The sequence below is a fragment of the Antedon bifida genome, chromosome 1 (assembly GCF_963402885.1).
Source record: "Antedon bifida chromosome 1, ecAntBifi1.1, whole genome shotgun sequence".
Classification (NCBI taxonomy): domain Eukaryota; kingdom Metazoa; phylum Echinodermata; class Crinoidea; order Comatulida; family Antedonidae; genus Antedon; species Antedon bifida.
Genome location: NC_136226.1, coordinates 9072197 through 9091623, shown reverse-complemented (window position 1 = coordinate 9091623; position 19427 = coordinate 9072197). Strand labels below are relative to the sequence as shown.

The window sequence follows — 19427 nt, the reverse complement described above, 5'->3', positions numbered from 1 at the left end:
TCGCAAATTAGAGGACATTTTTATCCAGCTGGTCTTTAATTTTAGATGAGTAGTGTTGTGTGATTGATACACTGACGGGATACTTTATGGCACATTTTTATGTTCGATGCGTTGGTCGTTTTTACTTATGACATGATGACAGATGTGTGTCGTGTGGTTGATGTAACTGGCCATTATAAAATATTATACCTACTATATCATTTTTGAGGATTTAGCTGAACTTACGCCCCCTCCCCCCACACATACACACCAACATCAAAATGCACACAATAACGTAGAATACTAGAGTAGGGGCCTACGTTAACACAATTGAGTAAGGAGCCCTTTATGAACTTTTTAAGCCTGAATGTTCCGAATCCTTCTCCTGTTTAGTAATTCCCATCTACCCTCTTCCCATTCGTACATCACACCATTAAAATGTCTGTCCTGATAGACAGGCCTAGCATGTGTTAGCTGCAATCGTATACAGTCTATGCCAAAGGTTAGTTCTCTTAGACAACACATAACATTGTTATATATTGTTCTTCGGGCCTTAGGTCTAAACATACTTACTATGTTAGCTTAACCAACGGCATTGAACATAAAAAAATATTGACGTCACAGAATCCTTGATAGAAGTCCAACTATTGAAGATACCCTAATGATTGTGGTAAATAATAAACTATTGTCTGTCCTTTGTTAGTGGATCATCCTTTGTTAGTTTAATTGTTGTGTACTTATTGTCCGTTGTCGACAACCTAATCATGGTTTGTGTTATAAATAAATTAAAGAAAACTAATTTAGTCGTTCAGACTGCCAACGGGAATTGTTCACCTTATAGCGATCAATCAAACCAGTTCTGACAACTTTTTTTTTAAGAGTCAAAAAGTGAAACACATTTTTTAATATTTATAATATATTACGTTGTGAATAATGTCAATTTGTCGAGTTGAATGTATTTTACCACTAGTCCAGGATACCCAGGTTCAAATCCAATATGAGCCAATGTTGTCCCTCATAACGCACTACAATCCCAATATTGTTAACCACCACCTTTATTCATTCCTTTTTTTCAATTCAATTTTGTATACATCTTCAACCTTTTGTTCATAGTAATATTCTGTTTTTGTATCTTTTTATTGTTATTTTAACACATATTTCATACAGTCCCAATGTTTGCTCCTCTACCTACGTCACATAAATTTCCATGGAATGTTGTTATAATGCATTTTCATTCATAATTTGAATTAAACCTTTTTTCGAACAAAGTTTGATGAACTCCGCGAATTCAAATGCTCAGTAGTGTGCCTATTATCTTAATGAGTGATTTACAATGAAGTGTTGTTATTCAGTCTAGATTCCATTATGTGATTGTTGCATAATAGAGGCCAATTAGTGAGTAACAGAATGAGATGTGACCGAGTAAGCCTATGTAATCCGGCTAATCGAACATTAGAGTGTTTAAATCTTATTGGTCGATGAATTGACAGATGGTCGCTATGGTTCTACTGTATAACCTATATTTTACGCTCCTCCTCCTTCTTTACATTATACTCACAATTTTCCTACCTTGGCGTTCTTCCATCAACTGCTAACGTAAAGAATGTTCTTATATTTAGTAAAAAGGATAATAAATTTTTGTAGTTCGTTGATAGCAATGAATGCGCATGTTTCTACAACTAGGCATTTTGATGGAAGTTTAGTTTTAACCAAGAAAACTGTAGTAAATACTGGTGATCAGGAACGATTTTAATACGGTTTAGTTTTACTATTGGGAAAAAACTGTTTCTACTTTGGAAAAGCGGCCTGGAAAGTATTTTGTTTATAGAATTACTTTTTTTAAACCAAGAACTGAGAAAGGTGGAAAGAGAGTAATACGAGTTTCTTTTTTACCTCATGCATGTATTTCATAAAAGTACACTTGTTATAGTTTTACTTTTTCACCATGCAAACTTTGGAAATGAACTGGAAAATTGTTAGTACAAGTTTATTATTTTTTGGACAACTTTGTAAAGTGAACTGAAAGAATTTGATTTCAAGTTTTTTCAACCAACACAACTTGACAAAGTGAACTGCAGGAAATATTGGTATTCAAGTTGCAGTTTCAAAGTGAACCAAAACCTGAAGAAAGTCAACTGGAAACAAGTTTAATTTGTTTCATCATCAAGAAACTTTGGATAAGCGACCTGAAAAGATTTGAATGTGAGCTTAGTTTTTACCTGTAACTAGAAATTCTGTATAAAACGATTTAAAACGAATACTATAATAGTATTGAGTGTGTTTAGAAAACACCAAATTGAACAACTTTTTAAACGGAATTTTAACAGATGCGTGTACGGTATGTTTCACAAGCCCACCTTGTGCGCTAGTCTTCCACAGATCAAAGCCTCTGAAAACTTTTTAAAAAAGGAAATTAAAAGACTGGATTATAACCAGACGCAGATACAGAAGAATATTGATATGGAGAAAGACATTATACGGAAATCATTATTGGACATTAAAGACGTAAAACAGGATACAGTCCGGCAGACTCAGTCGAACTTACTCCGTCGACCTGATGTACAAAACGAGAACTCGATGCTACCGCTACGATCAAAGTCGAGCGGACCGCGCATGGGCAGACGGCATTCTCTTCCTGCGTCAATGCTATTTTCTAAAGATCATAACGACACTCAAATAAGCAAATTAAAGTTATCTAAAAGTTATGGTGATGAAAGTTCCTGTACTTTCACACGTCTTGCTCAGCCGAAGCATGCGGTTGATTCGTTTAGATACATGTCTTCACAAAGAAAACAAATTAACATAGACGATGCTAATCTTGTAGATAAATCAGCGAGATTACAGCGAAGAAGCAGTGTTTCTGCTCTATACGCTTTCAAACATCGGGATGAAAATACTGTTCAATCAACATCATCCTCAATGTTTGTTGTCAAACAAAAAATGGAAGATTCAACCGTTGCTGATTTACAGACTGATTCAAATACTGAGACTCGTAGTAGATTGGCTCCTTGGGAAGAAGATGAGACAAATAAAAATACAGAAGCAGAGCAAAATAACACAAGTGGAGCTATAAAACGATGGCAGAAAATCAACATTATGTCTCCTGTTCAGGAAGATAATTTTTCTGATGACGAAACAGAAGATGATGATTCTGACGCGAATCAAACAGAAGATAGCGTAACGGAAACAAAAACGGATAGTAACAGTACAAATGAACAGGACAAACAAGATGAAGATACAACCCCAAAAATGACTAAAGTACGAAAAAAGAAAAAGATTAAAAAGAAAAAGATATCATCAGGAAATGAGTTGAAAGTAAACAAATTGAAACCAGTAGAGCGTGAACCGCGCGCTGACAAACATTTACGCACCATTCGTTCAACTCGGCAACCAAACAAACCAAAGGATAATAAAATTGAAAATAATAACAATACTACTTGCAGTAACAGCAAGCCTGATAATAATGAAAGCATAATAAAAAACCTTCAACGTATTCAAAGTGCCCGAAGACGGCATAGCATTTCCTATATTGCAGATAATATAAGCGAGAGAGCAGTAACTCCACGACCACCGCCAATGGAACCGGACAAAGTTATTCCTTTTCGGGGGAGAAGAAAATCTATCAGTTCATCAGTAGATCCTGCTAAATTTCAGGAACAGTTGAACATAAGTCGTGAATTGAGGCGATCGTTGCACTATGGAAATTTATCAATACCTTTGAAATTACACCTCGATGAGGAGAAAATGTTAGAGAAAGCGAAACAGTCAGTGGAAGATAAAATTTGGAATGATGTTAGGAATTGTAGATATTTAAGAGGGTATACACCACCATCTATGAGACCAGTAGATGGAGAAAAGCTTACACTAATAGATACGGATGAGCCTGAATGCAGGTGACGTGTGGTGTATGGACATTTTCCTCCAAGAGTTTCCAAGTATTCACCAGGAAATAACTTAAAATCGCTCTAGGCTCTGTGCCTATCGTTTGGACAAGACTGTTAAAAAAATGTCTAATAAAATATCTAAATAAATTAATATTATTAAATTGCATACATTTGTTTTGTCTTGTCTTAAACAATAAATCGTATTGTTATCATAAAAGCATCGCAATACAAGAAATGAAACGTATTCAGTGACGATAGATGACAGTTATAGTGATGACTATACGCTTTACCAACTTTACTTGTTCAAGCACGAGGGCGCTATTGTCCATAGAGCGTCAGAGCCAGAGCCATATATAGAGAGAGTTACGACATTGGATTATAGTCACGTGATATGCAGATCAATTTGTGTCAAACTTGTCTCCGTTAATGCATGTAAAGTATAGGAGCAACAAATTACTTTCAACTTTTTCTTATATTTAAAAAAATGTAGTTGCACATTTTACGGTGAAATATCGATGTGCACAGCGTACAGAAGTACTTGCGGCAAAGAATATTGCGCGCGTGCGTTAGTACATTATAAAGTTCGATTGATTGATTGATGGAACAAAACATCCCATAACTACGTCCTATTAATAACACTTATGTAATATTTTCAATTCATAATGCATGCTTTGATGACTAAATAAAATAATTAAGTGTCGTGGATATATTTGTTAATATACTGAAAAGGGTATAAACAATATTAAAATAATAAAGGCAGATTATTACAAATGAAATGATGAACGAGTCTCTGAAATTTAATAACGTTGGCGGCGCAGTTTGTGTCAAAAACACACAGAAAGCCATATACAGTACTGTATAAAAAGAGGGGTGAATTTGTGTGTTTTTTGTTTTGGTTCATGTTTTGATGTTAACTTCCATGTATGCCCGAGCATTTATTTTTTTGTTATTATAAAAAAAATATATATATGTTACCAAATAAATACCATTAATAAAATTAATTATTAAAATAAAAACGGAATCTAAGCGTTATTTCATAGACAACAAAATCTAAAATTAATGCATGAACTACAGGAAAACGCTATACAAAATAAACGCGCGCGCCCTCAGCGTGCGAATTCTTTGACACAAAAATGGCTTCTAATTTTCAATGTCGTAACTCTTTATATATATCGCCCGTATTCTTAAACCGGACTTTAGTCGTAGTTCGAGCTAAAACTTTAAAAATGACGTAATTTTAATTCATACGCCCGTATTCTTAAACCGGACTTTAGTCGTAGTTCGAGCTAAAACTTTAAAAATGACGTCATTTTAATTCATAAACCGAACTTCAACTAAATCGCCGACTAATTCAGGCCAACCTCGACTAAATCGAGACGGATTTTGATCGATTTTTTTAGTCCTGGAGGGGGCAGGCTAAATGGTCGACTAAATGGTTTTTAAACGATGTTTATGAAAAACGTAACAGTCATTGAGTTGTTATATTGGCCAGATATATATGGAACAACTTACCGCTCAATCTAAAAGCAATAACCATCATAAATACATTTAAAACAAAATACAAACAAACACTTATTTCAAACTATTTAGAACATTAGTAATGCACAATTGCCTTAAGACTGTTTTTTTTGTCTTTTTTGTGCCTTTTTGTTTAATTTTATTTGTCAATTTGACGAAAGAAAGAAGTTTTTTTTTTGTTCTCTCACTTAAATTAAATAATTAAATATATTACTTATCTGGAGGACCAAACTTAAAGCCTTGGCTTAATGCGTCCTCCTCACACAATTGTATTTATTAATTTATGTTTCTGTTCATATTGTATTATATTGTGTGAAACAATAAACTTGAAACTTGAAACTTGAAAACTTGATATTGAAGAATGAAATATCTATTTTTATATTAGCTTAATTAAATATACATTGGTATATGTTATAATAATGAAAATCATCTTTATTTACAACCGTATACAAATTACATTATTTTCTTCGCGCTAAGTCCGACTTGAACTACGTCACGCCATAGCGACAATGGGAGATGCGGAAATTCACCACGCGATGGAATGTTTAGGGGGCCTAGCGCTTTCTTGTCACGCTATGAAGTGCGTGGTTCGTCGCGATCATACTTTGTTGGAGGCCTAGAAAATATGAAAGTTACCGTTACGCCATGGTTCCTAAATATATTTCGAAGATTTTGTTTGTTGTTAATCAAAAGTACTTCACTGTTAAATTAATACTGATCTTGTTCTAATAATTAACGATTAAAATTATTTTTCATGTATATAGTCCTGATGCGTAAAAAGTTTTGTAAGAAAATGGAAAGTGATATCAATGCGCAAAACTTCGTCTGCTCCTCAAATACTCTCTTGTCATTGGCCAATGTATAGCCTTTGTTACCCAGACGTGTGCAACTCGACTAAAAGCTCGACTTCATTAAGTCGAACTGCAAACTTCGACTACTTCGTTTTTTTATGGGAGCTTGTAAAAACAAAAATAAAAGATGATATTGCTAAATGAGCAACTTTGGGCGAAAGTGGAAAAATCAAAAGACAATTTTGATCAAATTTCAAGTGCTGGGACTCCGCTCAGCAGTTTCTTTCGAGATCGTTTACTTAACAGACAAGCAAATGATCAAGTTTGTATTGATACTACATATGCTTCTAACACTTCAGCAAAATATTCAAAAGTTTGTTGGGACGCATATATGGAGGTTTTATCAACTAAAACGATGGAGCAATTGGACAGAATGCATAGATGGAGAAAGATCAAGGGAACGAGCATGCGCTGTTGTAGAACCAGGATGTATAGTATTTTCCGAAAAAATTACGGGAGATTGTGAAATACTTGATTTAATCTTTCCAGAGAATTACATAATCCGAGCATTTCCAGGATATAGTTTAACAATTCAATTTGTAAATGAGATTTCGTCATTACCAGTGATGTTTCAATTCGTCAATGGACCATCGCTTTCTTCAATTACAACAAACGGCAAATTCATTTGGACTGTTCCCATTGATAATTACATCGGTGAAAACACGTACATTAAAGTTTTACTTTATAACACCGAGAGACACCAGCGTACCATTAATTTGACTTTAGAAATAATTAATTGTCTGTGTGAACCGTTTGGAATATGTACACAGCCAGCTAAGCAAAAACAAGGCTTGGGATTATTCACTTGTAATTGCCAAGAAGGACGGTTCGGAACGCTATGCGAAAATGATATAAACGAATGCGAATCTCACCCTTGCTATCCATTGGTTGATTGCATTAATTTACATAATAGTGTATTGGTGCACGCAATGTCCAGAGGGGTACACAGGTGATGGTATTACGTGCACTGCTGATGATGGTAACAACAAAGCGACGGAGTCGACAAATACAAGATCAATTAGTAGGCCTAGTAAACCACAAACATGTAACACAGGAGGATCTGGAATTATTAAATCAATGCATATCATAAATCTGTATGTTATTTCTATAGGCATTATTGTACTGTAGTAGAACATTATTACATGTCTGCATGAAAAAAAAATTATTTTACCATGAATCACAACAGCGACAGTTCGGATGATCCATTATTTAATGTTTTAACTTTGTCTTTGACTAACTTTCTTTGCTTTGAAAACAGTTTCCGAACACTAACGAGATTTTCTCGTTATTTATTTCATTATTACCAACTAAACCACTGTAGTTTACCACTATTTTAGTTCAAATGTTCGAATTTAGATAAATTAAAAACGTACATGTTCTTCAAAAGAAAAACATTTCATAGACTATTTTTAACGTGATTACAGCGTAGGTTTGTCGACGGTTGGATATATTATACTGTCATTACTGATTATTTGCTGTCGTATGAAAATGGTGTATAATTATTAAATAACGTAAACCAAAGTCAAGTGATCATTTAATGCCAATTTTGTATGTTACGCTGTTATTTTCTTGGCTTTCTTGATTTTAACTAATTTTTTCATTAAAATTGTTGTGTTTAAATGTCAAACTATGCCTATCCATAAAAATTAGAATTAATTCGTACTCTTAATCATTTGTGCTACATTCCATCGTCTAACTAAAAGTTATAATTGGTTGTTGATTAATTTTAAATCCGTTTATTTTGCCATCTCAAGATCTTTATAATCAAAGGCCGGGCTAACAGTGCAGCCAAAGAATGTCCATTCTGCACCAGCCACGCATCTTGCACTTTGCCAGTGATCTGCTGGAATCAACAGCTGGAACTTATGACCTTTCTCTATGTCTGGTCCTAATATATACTGTTTGTAATGTTCTTTTCCATCAGGTTTCAAAATGGAAACTTCGATAGGGTCTCCAGTATAATAATGCCAAAGCTCATCTTTGCCCTTTATTCGATGCAAAGCAATGCTATTATCTTTGGATACCAGGTAATGTATAGCTGTGCTATGCTCAGTCCGGTATGTCTCTCTATAGTATCCTCCTTCAACATGTTTTTGAAGTTCAAAGTGTTTTATCATCTCACTTGCTGTTTTCTTATTCATTATCTTGTTTGATATACAACTGTAAATAAGAGATATCTGTAAAATACAAAAAAAAAACCCGAAATAAACACATTTTACTTGGAATATATCACGTACCAGAATTTACATATATAAATGGAAAAAGAACAATTGACAAGTAACTTCAATATCACCTAAAGTTAAGTTGAGTAGGTACCGGTGATCTTTTAAAAGTGATAAAGACGAAATGCTGAACATATACGGGAGAGCGGAGAGGCAGCTCTCCAAACATAGTCACTGATACTTTTCCAAACACAGTAAAACTGAATAAAACGATAATCTAAGCTAATAAAATATAGGGGCATTCCACAGTATTTGGTCCGTGGGTTTAAAAATTTCATTTACTAATTTTGATGTAACCCTTGGCCATTTCTCAAAGTAGACATGTTGAAGTTTATTAAATACATTTTTTTTTATTTTTCTGATATTTATTTTTTAAGTTATTGAATATTAAATATGAAAAAAAACATATTTGACGTTACGGACGGGACATTTTTAAAACTATTTATTTCATAAACTATGCATCTTATTACTGTTTTATCAACAGAATTACTTTATGTCTTTATAATATATAATCAAGTATTTAATTAAAATTGTGTTGTTTATTAATTTCATACATGCATTTCAAATTCATAAATGTCTCGTCCGCGACGTTTTGGGCGTTTTTTTTTTACATTTATTTTTAAAGTAATGATGCAAAAATCTTGATATTTCATTTTCTCCTCCTGAGGACTATATCTCATTATTATTTCATATATACATTTCAAAATTCATAATTGTCCCATCCGCGACATTTTAATAGTAGTTTTATGGTGTTTTTTATGTTTCAGTTAAAAGTTTTGATACCACAATTTAATATTTTGTTTTCTCCTTTTAAAAACTATATGCAATACATTATAAACAAATATTTTAAAACTTTTGGTGAAAATATCATATTCAAAAATATATTGATGATATTTTTCGTAGGAACGGGACAGACATTTTTTTGTTAAGGACGGGACATATCATTTATTAAATCCTTTTCATTTCATAAAACCATGCATCTTGTTAACATTTTCCCCAATAAATATACTGTAGTTAACTTTTTATTTCAAAGTAAGCTTCAATTGTTCATAATCAAGTATTTTATTAAACTTGTTTATTAATTTCATACTTGCATTTCAAAATTCATAATTGTTACTTCTTAGAAATTTCGATTGGGTTTTTCCTCACTTGTGTTTATTGAAGTAATGGCTCCAAAAATTTAAAAAAAAAGTTAATTCTTAATTTTAAATCTTAATTTTCAACTCCTAAGAATATTAAATTGCAATAGATTTAAACAAGTTTTTTAAAACTTGTATTTTTTATTAAAAAAACATTACTATCAAACATGTATTGAATGTTACGGATGGGACATTTTTTTAATGGATGAGATGGCATTATTTTAAGAATTAAAAAGTGTTTTTGTACTGTAGGCTAGTAAGTACTGTACAAAGGTGTTAAACTGTTGTTTATTAATCTGGTCTGTAATTAAAATAACAATCCACGAAAGAACAATACCTAAATCCAAAACAACATGACCAGTATGAATGGGAGTATTGGGTGCGGTCACCACTTTGTAGATTTCATTCTTTGTGAATTTGCAACCAAGAACCTTTTATAAATCAGATACTAAATAATTAAGATTGAATTTTAATAGAAGTAGGCCTATAGTAATATTAAATCCAAGCAAGAATAGATTAGAAGAAAATTTTAGATGCAACTTGGATCCACTAACAAATTCAGACGTCAAACGCCAACGCAAATTTTTTAATATTCACCTTAAAATGCCTAGGGTTCATACAAACATCAATCACAGTGAAAAAATGAGGTCACGTTTGAGGTCAAAGCTCACATAATGTGCATAATGAGACTATAAGACAATCTCAAGTATCATTATGTTCAGGCAAAATATATTTGTGTAAACCATCTGTGAAAATGTGATTATTTTGTTCTTTTTGTTCTCAGCAAATGCTGAGCTCCGGAAACAAGTAAGTAAGTAAGTAGAGTAATGTATATAGGTGGTATTGATACAGTAAAGTACGTATCGGTTGGTGCCCTAGAAAAAATAATCGGATGCTAATGTAAACTACAGTAGATGATACCATAGACATTATAGTGTATATTAATATTCACTACAATCCTCTATTCAGGTTTATATAATGAAAAACATGCAGCCCGAAGGCTGAAATTGTTGATTTACAAAAATATATATATATATATATATATATGAAGTTCGAACAATACCATGAAAGCCCCAGTGGTCTAATGGTTAGGACATCTGCATATCAAGCAGGCGGTCCGAGTTCAAGTCTCGGTTGGGGCGACTTTTTCTCATTCTCACAGATTTCCTCATCTTTATCGTTTCAAATTAATTAATTAAATTTCAGTATATCACCGGGCGGTTTAGAATTAATGTTCTTTGCCTGATTTGTTTATATATATAAAAGTATCTCTTCGGAGATCCCGCCTCTCGTGAATAAAAATACTGTAAGATGAGGGCGTATCAATTTGATCTCTGGTGCGCGTGCGTACAACTGAGGACTAGTGCTGTTCCGCCGTACCACGCCGAGAATGTTAAAGAGTCGCTATCCAATCGAGTTCGAACAATACCATGAAAGCCCCAGTGGTCTAATGGTTAGGACATCTGCATATCAAGCAGGCGGTCCGAGTTCAAGTATCGGTTGGGGCGACTTTTTCTCATTCTCACAGATTTCCTCATCTTTATCGTTTCAAATTAATTAATTAAATTTCAGTATATCACCGGGCGGTTTAGAATTAATGTTCTTTGCCTGATTTGTTTATATATATATATATGGAAACACAAATATTTAAAAAATACAAAAATTTATACAAAACATTAAAAAATTTGAAAAAGTCAGTTAAAAAAATAAAATTATGTTAAAAAAAATTACAAAATTTATATACAAATGCCTAGGCCTATATATGTAAATATTTATAACATAGCAATCTTCAGCGTGATCAGTTTAGGTACTGTTTAAATTAACATGACGATGATACGCTACTACTTTATAGCCATACATAGTAACAGCAGCGTTCCATTTTTTGATGTATATTATATATAAACACATCAAGCAAAGAACATTAATTCTAAACCGCCCGGTGATATACTGAAATTATTAATTAATTTTAAACGATAAAGATGAGGAAATCTGTGAGAATGAGAAAAAGTCGCCCCAACCGAGACTCGAACTCTGACCGCCTGCTTGATATGCAGATGTCCTAACCATTAGACCACTGGGGCTTTCATGGTATCAAAATCGATTGGATAGCGACTCTTTAACATTCTCGGCGTGGTACGGCGGAACAGCACTAGTCCCTTGGTTGTACGCACGCGCACCAGAGATCATATTGATACGCCCTCATCTTTCAGTATTTTTATTCACGAGGCGGGATCTCCGAAGAGATACTTATATATAATAAACACATCAGGCAAAGAACATTAATTCTAAACCGCCCGGTGATATACTGAAATGTAATTAATTAATTTGAAACGATAAAGATGAGGAAATCTGTGAGAATGAGATATACACTGACGAGATCTAATAAGATCGAAACAGTACTGTCTGCAGATTGGATATATATATATAAATCCAAAGGCAAATTTCGGATAATTCGGATAAGACAATCAATTAATTGTCTAACCAAAAACGTCATTTATCTCATATACTGTAATATTTGTGGCAAACAGTACGTCGGGGAAACAAAAAAACACTCTCCGTATGAGAATGACACAACACAGATCAGCTATCAAAACATTAAAGCTTGATCAACCTGTAGCCGAACATTTTAATTCAGCTGGTCACTCGATTGCAAATTTCAGAGTTATTGCAATAGATCATGATGTCAAATGGAGCGACAAAACTCGCAAAGACAACGAAAACCACTGGGAATTACAACTTAAAACCTTTTGGACTTAACATTAAGAACATACTCCCAGATCGGTAAAATTATTCCATTGACTACCAAAATTTAAGTTTCAATATTAACCACCATTTAAACTGTTTTTTAGTTTCATTCCAAAATTATATCTCTACCAAGCTACCTTCTTTGTTTTCTACTCTTATTCAGTCTCCACCCACCATTCACCACCATGTCTCCTTTTGTTGTATTTCTTTTATTTCTCTCCACCCTGGCAGCACTTGCCAGTTCTTATGCTATGACGTTATCCAAATTCATATTCACTTGCACTGATGAAGGGCTAGTGTTGCCCGAAAGCTCTGCTAACTTTTCTGGCTGTTTTACTTTATCGTTTTGATTTAGCTTTTTTTAATATCTCCATTGAGATCCAGCCACTGATACCCACAGCATTGTCATTTTTTTCAGTAATTTGCCTTTGGATTTATATATATATATACTTTATGCATGCTGAAATACACAGCTATTTGTTTGCTATTTATGGCTATATGAGGTATGGCAATTGCACAGCTATTTGTTTGCTATAATTTATGGCTATTAATGAGGTATAGCAATTGCACAGCTATTTGTTTGCTATATAGCAATCACACAGCTATTTGTTTGTTATTTATGGCTATATAAAGTATAGCAATTACACAGCTATTTGTTGGCTATTTATGGCTATATGAAGTATAGCAATTGCACAGGTATTTGTTGGCTATTTATGGCTATATGAAGTATAGCAATTGCACAGCTATTTGTTTGCTGTGTATGGCTATATAAAGTATAGCAATTACACAGCTATTTGTTTGCTATTTATGGCTATATGAAGTATAGCAATTGCACAGCTATTTGTTTGCTATTTATGGCTATATCAAGTATAGCAATTGCAAGCTATTTGTGGCTATATCAAATACAGCAATTACACAGCTATTCTGTATTAATTTGGCTATTTATGCTATATCAAGTATACCAATTGGGATGCTATTTATGCTTGCCAAGGTAGATATGTGGTCAGAAAGTAGAACATAATATATAGAAATATGCGGTTAACGGTGGAAACTGGAATCATCGCGCCGCTCCTTTAGGCAGTTATATTCAATAGAACAGAAGCAATATATATATATTATTAGGAAACATTTTTGTAAGACATAATTTTAAATTCTTTGATCCGTCCATGAAGGAATTATTATTATTTGATAATTCTAAATAATTCCTCTCCTAACGCAAATCGTTTGTGGTTCCGTGTTGTACAACAAGAGTCAAGGTTACTTTTTAATTGGCCGCATTTAACCTTAAAATGGAAATGGTTATTATTTAACCATTTCCATTTTTTATCAGTTTCTGAAAAAATTAAGCTGTGAAATTTGTAATATACCATTAATAATCAATTCCAAGCAGGAGGCTGCTCTGTGGTAGGATTTGTAGTCACAGTGCATTTCTGCCGCCAGTTATGGAACGACCAAATTGAGAATGTTAGAGACTTTGTTTACCTAGGACACACAATTACCAACAGAGAAGAATGCTGCTTTACTGAGCGTCGCGCATCATCAGCTAATGCAAAATTTCAAGAAATGTATTGAAAGACTGTAAAGTAAATATGTATACCAGAAAGAAAATTATGGAGAGGTGTGCAAGATCAAGATTAGTGTATGCAACACAAGCCTGCTCCCCAAAAAAAAACTGAAATAAAGAAATTGGAGACATGTTGGTACTCGCTCATGAGACAGATGATAAGAGGAGGATATAAATGTAAAGAAGCGAAGGTTACAGGGCACCAACAACAATCTACGGAAGATGGAATTTTCAGTCTCCTGTTCTCAAATAAAGATGTTGAAAATATCGTCGGTGCAACTCCACTAAAAGACTATATACATGTTCACTACCTGAAGTACATAGCCCATATCTGCCGAGAACCAAATAACTCATTAACAAAACGAATGCTCTTTGCACAAGCCCGAAAACCATACTATCGTGACCCCTGGATTAAATGAATTAAGCAATCTCCTTCAGTGCGATCCTAGTCAAGCTAAGAAGCTAACCCAGTCAAGGAAGCCCCTCAACAGTCGGACCCAGCATATATTTGGATGCTAGAGAAGACTGCCCCCCCCCCCCCATCAGTGGGAGGAACGAAACTGTACTGTGCTGGTATCTGTTTGACAGTGAGGGTACGTTATGGATCGTATATCGTAAAACAGCAAAAAGATTGGATTGATACTGTAGGCGCGGCACAGAAAGAATGTCCTAATTTGTTATCGATATAAATAATGAATTATTAATAGTGGTAAATAATTTATAAAATATCTAAATTAATTTCCGACATTTAAATAATACAGTTTGTAAAATAAAACGAAAACCCCAAAACAACTTTATTTTCAAAAAGCACACAGACTTCTTGGCACCTGTAAAGTAAATTGAGAACAAAAATGTATTAGGTTTAATAAACATTCTTACATTATAAATGTAGAGTTAAAAACACAGATCAGCTATCAAAACATTAAAGCTTGATCAACCTGTAGCCGAACATTTTAATTCAGCTGGTCACTCGATTGCAAATTTCAGAGTTATTGCAATAGACCATGATGTCAAATGGAGCGACAAAACTCGCAAAGACAACGAAAACCACTGGGAATTACAACTTAAAACCTTTTGGACTTAACATTAGGAACATACTCCCAGATCGGTAAAATTATTCCATTGACTACCAAAATTTAAGTTTCAATATTAACCACCATTTAAACTGTTTTTTAGTTTCATTCCAAAATTATATCTCTACCAAGCTACCTTCTTTGTTTTCTACTCTTATTCAGTCTCCACCCACCATTCACCACCATGTCTCCTTTTGTTGTATTTCTTTTATTCCTCTCCACCCTGGCAGCACTTGCCAGTTCTTATGCTATGACGTTATCCAAATTCATATTCACTTGCACTGATGTGTTGCCCGAAAGCTCTGCTAACTTTTCTGGCTGTTATACTTTATCGTTTTGATTTAGATTTTTTTAATATCTCCATTGAGATCCAGCCACTGATACCCACAGCATTGTCATTTTTTTCAGTAATTTGCCTTTGGATTTCCAATATATATACTTTATGCATGCTGAAATGCACAGCTATTTGCTTGCTATTTATGGCTATATGAGGTATGGCAATTGCACAGCTATTTGTTTGCTATAATTTATGGCTATATGAGGTATAGCAATTGCACAGCTATTTGTTTGCTATATAGCAATCACACAGCTATTTGTTTGTTATTTATGGCTATATAAAGTATAGCAATTACACAGCTATTTGTTTGCTATTTATGGCTATATGAAGTATAGCAATTACACAGCTATTTGTTGGCTATTTATGGCTATATGAAGTATAGCAATTGCACAGCTATTTGTTTGCTGTGTATGGCTATATAAAGTATAGCAATTAAACATCTATTTGTTTGCTATTTATGGCTATATCAAGTATAGCAATTGCAAGCTATTTGTGGCTATATCAAATACAGCAATTACACAGCTATTAATTTGCTATTTATGCTATATCAAGTATACCAATTGGGATGCTATTTATGCTTGCCAAGGTAGATATGTGGTCAGAAAGTAGAACATAATATATAGAAATATGCGGTTAACGGTGGAAACTGTAATCATCGCGCCGCTCCTTTAGGCAGTTATATTCAATAGAACAGAAGCAATATATATATTATTAGGAAACATTTTTGTAAGACATACTTTTAAATTCTTTGATCCGTCCATGAAGGAATTATTATTATTTGATAATTCTAATTAATTCCTCTCCTAACGCAAATCGTTTGTGGTTCCGTGTTGTACAACAAGAGTCAAGGTTACTTTTTAATTGGCCGCATTTAACCTTAAAATGGAAATGGTTATTATTTAACCATTTCCATTTTTTATCAGTTTCTGAAAAAATTAAGCTGTGAAATTTGTAATATACCATTAATAATCAATTCCAAGCAGGTGGCTGCTCTGTGGTAGGATTTGTAGTCACAGTGCATTTCTGCCGCCAGTTATGGAACGACCAAATTGAGAATGTTAGAGACTTTGTTTACCTAGGACACACAATTACCAACAGAGAAGAATGCTGCTTTACTGAGCGTCGCGCATCATCAGCTAATGCAAAATTTCAAGAAATGTATTGAAAGACTGTAAAGTAAATATGTATACCAGAAAGAAAATTATGGAGAGTTGTGCAAGATCAAGATTAGTGTATGCAACACAAGCCTGCTACCCAAAAAAACTGAAATAAAGAAATTGGAGACTCGCTCATGAGACAGATGATAAGAGGAGGATATAAATGTAAAGAAGCGAAGGTTACAGGGCACCAACAACAATCTACGGAAGATGGAATTTTCAGTCTCCTGTTCTCAAATAAAGATGTTGAAAATATCGTCGGTGCAACTCCACTAAAAGACTATATACATGTTCACTACCTGAAGTAGGCCTACATAGCCCATATCTGCCGAGAACCAAATAACTCATTAACAAAACGAATGCTCTTTGCACAAGCCCGAAAACCATACTATCGTGACCCCTGGATTAATGAATTAAGCAATCTCCTTCAGTGCGATCCTAGTCAAGCTAAGAAGCTAACCCAGTCAAGGAAGCCCCTCAACAGTCGGACCCAGCATATATTTGGATGCTAGAGAAGACTGCCCCCCATCAGTGGGAGGAACGAAACTGTACTGTATCTGTTTGACAGTGAGGGTACGTTATGGATCGTATATCGTAAAACAGCAAAAAGATTAGATTGATACTGTAGGCGCGGCACAGAAAGAATGTCCTAATTTGTTATCGATATAAATAATGAATTATTAATAGTGGTAAATAATTTATAAAATATCTAAATTAATTTCCGACATTTAAATAATACAATTTGTAAAATAAAACGAAAACCCCAAAACAACTTTATTTTCAAAAAGCACACATACTTCTTGGCACCTGTAAAGTAAATTGAGAACAAAAATGTATTAGGTTTAATAAACATTCTTACATTATAAATGTAGAGTTAAAAAAGTAATATTCACTGTAGTGATGGCAATGTGCACGCCGTAATTATCGCTGCTGTTTCTGGAATTAAAGACCGCCGATTCGGCTTAATAATAAGTATTAGTAAAATATTAAACACAAGGCGTTTCATACATATTCAAGAAAAACCATTAGTATGTATCCTACCAAGACCTGTAAATTTAAAGTGTTCATTTAACGAAATATGATATATATAGACTTCTAACTAATAGACTATTTCCAACAATAAAACCTCAATTTTAGCGCGATATAGACACCAACAAGCGTCGCGTTCGCGAAACGAACTGAGTTGATGCATACAATGCGTCATAAATGTCTGCATTGCGTCAACCACTGACAAATATAAATACCTTTACCTTTTACCTTTACTGTAGTATGACCTACCAAGACCAACCAAGAAATACCAATTTAAAGTGTTAATTTAACGAAATATGATATATATAGAGTTTATTGGTGCAAAAGAATCACTTCGCAAAGAAATGATAAAGAACATATTTGGTGACACAACGGATAGCTTGCAAAGATGAATATGAATTCAGAAAAACAGCACTGTTTATTAACGAACGCATACAACAGGACATACCAGATTCATATTCCACACCTTTCATCTAAGTAGATACCCATCGACTGGAAAAACAACTCGTGCGAGAGCATCAATAACATTTTGAAATTAAGTGCTAATTGGAAAGCATTAAAGTTACTGATTTAGTCGAACGTTGAAAGGATATTGTTATGTTGCAACTTTGCGAAACACGGAGAGATATTTATGGAACCGGGACTCTCTCTTTATCACCATGGGCTTCAAGATATGCCATAAAACACTACGACTGGGTTAAAAAGCGAAAATATGAACAAGACAAGTTTAATGACTTTATGGACATTCCAGCAAAAAACCAGGGCAACGCCAAAGGTTGAAAGGAACTGTTACCTTTAAGAAATATACATATTTTAGAGTAGTTACCATACTATTATTGTTCAACGTTGTAAATCTCTTCTTATGATATAAATGAACTTACCGTACAGTGTAGGCCGCACCTTTCCAAAATTGTGAATACTCGTTGAAAAAGCGACTGTCTGTAGACTATGCCGCGTGGAGCTTCCAATGATTAAAGCTTTCAGTACAAGACAGACAAATAATGTTCCGAGATAAGAGGCTCAGTTTTATGCGTTATGAAACAATCAAGGGTGGAGTTAACAGGTGATTGATGGGACAAAACAATAAGAGAACTCTAATGTTAACATCCAAGGTTATGTAACACTTTAATCACATCGTCGGCCTCGACATTCAGGTCAATGACGTCATCAAGATAAAATACTGTATTCAGTATTGACCATCATTGTAATGATAGGGCCTGTTTCTGCTGCATACAAAATAACCGGTTAGTCAGATACCGTCGCGAACCATGTGTGTTTTCCTCGTGGTTTTGACAGTCGAACGAAGAAGTGAACATGCATGTGGATGAATGAAATCACAAAATATGTTGTTCACATTTTATAGCAAAAATCGTCCGAATTTATGTTAAAAACGATGAATTTAGCAACAAAAACTGAAACCAAAGATCGCGTATTTATGGCGCGCTCTTAGTGTCTTTAATAGGAGAACAATGAACAATCTTACTTTGATCGTTTTACATATCATTTTTTAGAAAAACATCACATCGACCGAAAACAAAGGTTATCAGAGCCTTTGATAATATATTAAATATGATTTTATTAAGCATAGAAATGTGTTATTATTTATGTTAGTACATAAATATACGAAATAATGTTCAATACTCATTATTCTATTAAAGGCACTATGTGCGTGCGATATTCTATGACTTGCATACTCTCGTTTGATTTAAGTTTTTGTGGCTAAACTCATCGTTTTTAACATAAATTCGGACGATTTTTGCTATATAAGTTGGGTTTTCATAATTAATTAACAATTATCAACTCTCGTTTGGTAGGTATTGCAACATTCTGAGTCTCGTTTTTGTTTCCGTTTGGTGTTTAGTAGGACCGCGCTCGCGGAAGACAACAGTCGTTCACGTGGGAAGGGCCGTGTGACATCGCCTTTTTGAG

At 33.9% G+C, this 19427-nt stretch overlaps 1 protein-coding gene across 1 annotated transcript; it reads right to left on the bottom strand.

Moving 5' to 3' along the window:
- Positions 1-7914: 7914 nt before the first annotated feature.
- Positions 7915-18415, bottom strand: LOC144853635 (uncharacterized). Its single transcript, XM_078711376.1, has 2 exons — positions 18380-18415; positions 7915-8409 (listed from the first exon to the last, which is right to left on the bottom strand). The coding sequence occupies exon 2, from the start codon at positions 8371-8373 to the stop codon at positions 7969-7971; it is 405 nt and encodes a 134-aa protein (XP_078567502.1). The 5' UTR covers positions 8374-8409; positions 18380-18415; the 3' UTR covers positions 7915-7968.
- Between the last annotated feature and the right edge of the window lie 1012 nt (positions 18416-19427).